This window comes from Borostomias antarcticus, assembly GCF_949987555.1.
Source record: "Borostomias antarcticus genome assembly, chromosome: 7".
NCBI lineage: Eukaryota > Metazoa > Chordata > Actinopteri > Stomiiformes > Stomiidae > Borostomias > Borostomias antarcticus.
In genome coordinates, this window is record NC_140240.1 from 25,206,872 (window position 1) to 25,213,822 (window position 6,951).

General features: G+C 46.2%; 1 protein-coding gene across 1 annotated transcript; it reads right to left on the reverse strand.

Moving 5' to 3' along the window:
• Positions 1–1,138: 1,138 nt before the first annotated feature.
• Positions 1,139–6,517, reverse strand: LOC311311651 (keratin, type I cytoskeletal 42-like; the record flags this gene model as incomplete). Its single annotated transcript, XM_084441401.1, has 8 exons — positions 1,139–1,142; positions 3,377–3,597; positions 3,824–3,949; positions 4,200–4,361; positions 4,662–4,818; positions 5,026–5,108; positions 5,714–5,842; positions 6,323–6,517. 8 exons carry the CDS (start codon positions 6,515–6,517, stop codon positions 1,139–1,141), a joined length of 1,077 nt encoding a protein of 358 aa, XP_084297527.1.
• Between the last annotated feature and the right edge of the window lie 434 nt (positions 6,518–6,951).

Here is a 6,951-nt window from a genome sequence, read left to right on the forward strand (position 1 = left end):
GCCGTCAAAATTTCATAATGTAATAATTTCAGACAAAATATCATTTTTTATGGAAAAGCAATACTTTTACTCTGCAGCCTTCGCAAAGCCCTATGGATGTATTATTTTTGAAAAAATGTTTATTTTAATCCACATATTACATATTATACCTTTAAGAGGGAGGATCGTAGTAGTACGTCTTGAAGAGATGAGTTTTGAGACTTGCACGTTGTACACTCACTGTATATACATATATACTGACCATACTCCATTTTGTATATCGTTTTTTGTATTCATAAAGTATTTTGTACAGCTCATTTGCACCGTCCTGTCTTTGCACTGCCCTGTCTCATCCCTGCACCATGTCCAGTTGCCTCCATGTGATGCACCACTGACCGAAGCAAATTCCTAGTATGTTGTAAATTACCTAGCAATAAACGGACTCTGATTCTGAAATGTATATAAATGCATGTATAAACGCAACAAATCAAATCAAATCGTAGGCTATCGTATCAAATTGACTCTGAGCTCAATCTAATAGTTTCAAATCATTATTTTCCGAACATCTTTTTCCTGTATCTTACAGTATCATTGACGATGTATCTCTGATGTGTATCATATCATCAGAGAGGGCAAGATGCACACGCCCAGTTATCTTCGTCTTGTCCATCTACAATAAATACCCAGCATGCCGTTTTGAAGATGTAGTCCCATGTCAGTACTTGATTTCATTCAGCCCAACCCTCCTGAAGCAGCTTGACATGACTCACCGCTGAGCTATCAGGAGCCAAGGCAAGTCTTAGCACACCATTCTGTACATTTAATAGTTGGATTACACAGAACCTTTCACCCAGTTCACCCTCTTATATAATTTGCAGCTGCCTGCACTGACTGTACTGTAACATACTGTATGTGTCTTTGCTGTTTTTTTGAGTGCAACACACCTTGAATTATGATATCGGCATCTATGAACACACTTGGGTCTAGATTGTATCCAGCTGAAATAGTTTAACAGCCAATGACGCATGTATAGCCTACGTTTCCTAATGTCACCTAATACAACTGATAATGTATGTCCTCTTCGCTAAAATGAGATAATTTCCCCCTTAAAGTCAAGTCCTTTCTGGATGAGGCTGTTGCACTACAGCCCCTAGTGGTCCTACCTGGGAGCAAACAACAGAAAAATGCTTTAGAAAATGTTTTTTTGCAATATGAAGAAGCCTTGTGTATCAAGTAACATGAGTCATGTTGTTTTTCCTATATAATCCTCCTGAAAAGAAAACATAAAACCAACATGACCTAGTTTGGCCTCCAGAGAAAAAGACCATATAAAATCGACACGACGCCATTGATGTAGTGTTATGTATCCATGTATCTATTAGAACAGATGAAAACCAGGCCAGGTCAAGCCTGGTTTATGTGCGTGGCTGGCTTGTTTCTGTTCAGGACAGGTAGAACGGAAGCTAGTCATGCCACTGAAATAGCTGTGAATTGACATTACATGAAATAATGTCTGATAAATTAAGATAGGTCTTGTCGCCTGAACACATCAGTTCCAATGCTTCCAATGCTAATCCATCACAATAAGAGCAGGATAGCCAGTTAGCTCATGAGCTCACAACAACTATCAGCAGCTTCCATAACATTAATGGTAGCGATCAGTGGCTAAAGCAGTTACACTGAGGATTCCTGTAACGTTAGCTATTTTGCTGCAATTGGTTCAACTTCTGTTTCTGGACAAAGGTAAGGGATAAAAAGATGTGTGGAGGTTATAATAGTCCCATAACATCATCCCCAACGATCTCCTGAGTGGGAGTCCTATGCTTTCACAACTACTCTACTTGTGCAGTGGAGATTGACAGTTTGATTTTGGTGTCCTTCTTTATTTTAGTGTGCTGGGACTACTGCCTCTTGTGGTGCCAATAGAGCAATGCAGGTCAACATTTAACGGAGGGAGAGAGGGAGGACGGGAGTGATAACCAGACAAACGCTACTCTAGGTGTGCTGGCTTACAGCCACGCAGAAAAACCACCTTAACTCCTGTAGTCCTAAATCTTAGGCTTTAAAAAAAAACAGTAAAATTACAGAAGAAATCAGCAACATGCATGTCCAGTTCAAACTGCTTGTTTGTAAACTGAGTGGGATTGTTTGTAAAAATTCAACTGCCTTCACAAGTCATTCCAATCTTGAGGTCTATGCCCACTGTCACGTTGGTTTTGGGCTCAGGAACCACAGAATTCAAACAATTTCCAGACAATTGGCCTTCATTTATTCATCCCAAAGATGTACCCACCTTTTCAGCAGCTGAATTAACTGCATCATGATCAACGGCATCATTTATGACGGGAAATCAAAGAAGCAGAGTTGTTGAACACCAAGGTTCAGAACAGAAAACATGGCTCTCTCCGTTCACTGTATTTCATGGACTTTCTCATCCACGGTGGAAGAGACCACCTTGCCGTCAATTATGTTCTCGGTGATGATCTTCACCCTCCTCTGAATGTGGGGGTTATGCTCTGTAAAGAAACCCACAAAATCCATACGTGACAAAGATTTGTGTTTTTTCACGAAGTATAAACAAATGAATGTCGACGAATGCAAACTTTATTTATCATGTTTCACATTTTGAAGGACTTCATATTGGCTATGGGGGGACGTGTGTATGAATGGAGTGATACATTATGTTAGAACAATGAATAGATGGATGTGAAACAGTTCATTTCTATTATTTAGTTGCACAATGGCTGTAGGATTGGCTGAAATGAATAGATGAGATGGAGCAGCCCGCCTCACTCACCATCCATCTCCTCCACCTCCTCCATCTCCTCCACCTCCTCCACCTCCTCCACCTGCTGGACCTCCTGGCTCGCCGTAGAAACCACAAGTCTGCTGCTGACATGAGACAAACAATTAGTAGAGCCCACCACTTCCACAGGCCTACCTTAGTTGACCACACCCTACTTCTCCCTCTCTCCTTGTCCCTCCCTCTCTCTCTCCCACTCTCTCTCCTTCTCCCTCTCTCATTGTCCCTCTCTCATTGTCCCCTCTCTCTTTCTCCTTCTCCTTCTCGCTCTCTCTCCCTCTCTCTCCTTCTCTGTCCCCTTCTCCCACTCTCTCTCCTTCTCCCTCTCCCTCTCTCATTGTCCCTCTCTCCTCTCTCTCTCCTTCCTCTCTCTCTCTCTCTTTCTCCCTCTCTCATTGTCCCTGTCCTCTCTCAATTTACTCTATATTCTTTGCATTTCAATTCATCATTCACCTCATCGATCCGTCTCCTCCCCATAACCAACACTTCTCTCTACTCCTCGATCTCCCGCCTCCATTTCTCCCAGACGTCTTCAGCCCTCTCTCCCCATCCTTCCTCCTGTCCCCGCCCCCCACCCCCCCCCCCCACCCCCACCTGGGTCCCTCTCCGTCCAGAAGCCTCCTGTATTCGGCGATCTCCAGCTCCAGCCTCATCTTGACGGCCAGGAGGACCTGGTACTCGGAGGACTGCTGGCGGACGCCGGCCCCGAGCCGCCGGAGCTCCGCCTCCAGGCTGTCGACGCGCAGCTGCAGCCGGCCGAGCTGCGCGCCGTAGCGCCCGCCGGCGCCGGCCACGTCCTGCTCCAGGCGCTGTTTCTGCAGAGAGCGAGCGATGGAGGAGGAGAGAGAGAGAGAGAGAGAGAGAGAGAGTTACAGTAGATAGCGATACAAGACTTAGAGAGAGGTATTGCATTAGAAGACACTGGAGTGATTTGTCTCGTAAGTTAAACTAAACGCTAAATCCATTAATTTTTTAATACGATTTAAGGCATACCTCACTTCTGTTCCAAGCCCCTTCACCGTGAAGAAGAGTGCACCATACCTGAGTGAGTAGACCCTGGAGCTCTATCTCCAGAGCCTGGACGCTCCTCTTCAGCACCCCCAGCTCCGACCGAGAAGCCTTGGCCTCCTCGGTGCTGGTGACCATCTGGGTCCTCAGCACCTCCTCCTGGCACACGGAGGAACGCACGGTGAGAAGACATCCCCGCCGCCGTGACCCCCGAGAGCCCGGACGAACTCGCTCGGCGGCACGTGACTTCGCATGTTGGTTCTTTCGGCGGTTATATCTGACTTCAAATCAGCGCCGTTTGCTTCGATGAGTCATATTTCGGCGAAGGTCACCGATTTGAAATGTTAAATACCTCCCGTCTGGAAGACTCTCTGATCTGTTCGGTCCTGTTTCCCGGAGCTCGCCTCACCTTGCCCTGGAACCACTCCTCCGCCTCTCTGCGGTTCTTTTCCACCAGCGCCTCGTACTGCCGCCTGATCCCCAGCAGCTCCTGGTTCAGGTCGGCGGAGGCGGCCACGTCCATCTCCACGTTCACGGCGCCATGCTGCTCGCTCCGCATCAGCAGCATCTCCTACAACAGGAGAGGAAAGAACTACAGATCAACCTGGGAGGTGTAGTCCACAGTTAAGTATGACTGAAGATGATTGCAGCAGTTTCTTGCACCATCTAGTGGACAGAGATGTGTAGCACAGCGTTTCTGGACCCCAAAAAAAGCCTTATTGAAAGTGTGGGATATTGAAGATGATTTCCTTGACAGCGTGAGTTCCTGCACCACCTAGTGGACAGAGATGTGTAACACGACGTTGCTGCACCCTAAGCAACCAGTAACCAAACACAACACACTGACAGGGAAATGTGTTGGTCACCTCACCTCCTCATGGTGCTTTTTCAAGAAGACCCGCTCTTCCCTCATCCCCTCAATCTGGAGCTCCAGGTCGCTCCGGGAGAGCGTGAGGCTGTCCAAAACGCCCCGGAGACGGGCCACGTCCCCCTCCACGTTCATGCGCATGTTCAGCTCTGACTCGTACCTACGGAGGCCGAGGTGGAGAGCGTCTGGGTGAACCCTAACCCCCTGAATACAGTCTCATACAGGCCATACAGTAGAGAGCAAACAGGACATGTTGACAATTAAGGACTTTCATTTTATGCAATTGAATCTGTGGAACAACGTTCTCGCACTAACAAAACCACTGTTGACACAAAGACAAATGGAACATATGAGGAAGTCCACCTACTTCATCTTGAAGTCATCGGCAGCCAGAGTGGTGTTGTCCAGCTGCAGGGATATCCCAGTGTTCTCCATGAGCCGGCCTATGAGCTGGGGAAGGAGATTCAGGAGAGATAGGGCCTACTGTAGAGATAGAGCCTACTGTACTGTATGAATGAATATTGAGTTATTAGAATAGGTATGTATGTATGTATAGAATTAGATTTGTTTTCACTCCAGGGGAAAAATATGATGCTTTTTTAGCCTCTCTTACTCTGAAATGTAATTTAATGTAATGTACTGCTTTATAAATGTTCTTAGCCGGTAGACAAACATACTCCAGGAGCTTGCTCGATCGCCTTGTTGAGAGGGGTCAGGGAAGAATTTTTACAGCTCACTTATCTGGCCCCCTGGTGATTACTGTTTTTTTGCTTCCTTCTGGAATATGTAGAGGTGGGTCGTATGCCCACCTCCCTTGTTCTCTGTAAAGCGCATTGTGTTGCCTCTGGGTATGAAATGCGCTATACAAATAAAGCTTTGATTGATTGATTGATTGATTGATTGATTGATTGATTGATTGATTGATTGATTAATTGAAAAAGTAAATAATAGTAATATTAATATTAATTAATATTAATTAATTCATAAATCCAAAAGTAACAGTGGTGCCTTGACTGCCTTCTTCTACACCCCAGAACAGCATTACCCAGCAGTACCTGCTTGTGGAGGTCTGACACGGTGCCAAAGTAGGCCGTCAGGTCTTTGCTGTAAACTGGTGACTGCTTGTCATAGAACTGCCGGATCTGCAGCTCCAGCTTCTGATTGGCTGTCTCTAGAGCGCGCACCTGCGTAAACAAAGAAGCAGCGCAGATGTCAGTTAATCTCGGACCTGTCTCACTGAAAAGATAACCCGCTCCCATTGTGGCAAATGGCAATAAGTCAATGCCGTTACCTCTGTCCCTTATTCATGTCAAGTCTCTAGGAATTAGCTTGAACAATAGCTGTCTCTTTTAAGGAGGATATACTTTAGTTCACCTCATTGGCACGACTATGGACATGTAGTTACAAGCAAAAAAGCGTTTTCTTTTTCAAGTATTTAACAGGTCAAAAGGAGAATAAACATATCTCTATTGAGTCTGTACATTAATAGAAGAGAATACTGTGGAAAATAACTTTGCCAAAGAAATTGTCCATAAATGAGAACTGCGTTTATTAATCTTTAAAAGTAGTTCTTCACGCTTTCTTTCTGTCTATGTCAGTGCACACTTTGCGTAAACGCGCGCACCGGGGCGCGAAATCCCCCCAAAAACGTCCATCGCTCTTACCTTATCCAGGTAAGCGGCCAAGCGGTCGTTGAGATTCTGCATGGTCAGTTTCTCGTTGCCGGTCAGGGGGATCTCGTTGAAAGGCGCAGTCATGGGGAAAGCGTATACAGGCTGAGAAATGCGGGTGCCATGTCCCCCCGCACCGGCGTAGACGCTTGGTGCGCGGCTCCAGACTTTGGACGTGGACCAGCTCATGCGGGACCCATCTCCTCCAATCGCTGAGAAGTGCAGTCCTCCGGCGGAGCCGCGGCCACTCAAGCCTAGACTGCTGCGTGAACTGAAGATGTTTGTGGGATTGACAAAGACAGACATACCGTAGCGTACCGAGAGACGGAGCTATGAGCTTGAGTGTTTCGGGGATAAAGTGTGCCCTTCGGTCGGTGTTGACAGGTAACCCCCGTCAAGCCAACGAGCTTCTTATACAGTTGAGGTGAGCCCGATTGCTCACGTCACGAACCAAACCTTGCATGATAGAGATAATTGTTTTTCTACTGAATGTGGGTGGGGATAGACTACTAGACACACAATAGATCACAAATTAGGCTACTTTAGTCGTAAAGGTCACGGAGATAGTCATCATAAGAATAAAGTATGCCGTGAGGAGAGAAGTTGAAAATCAAGTCTGACAG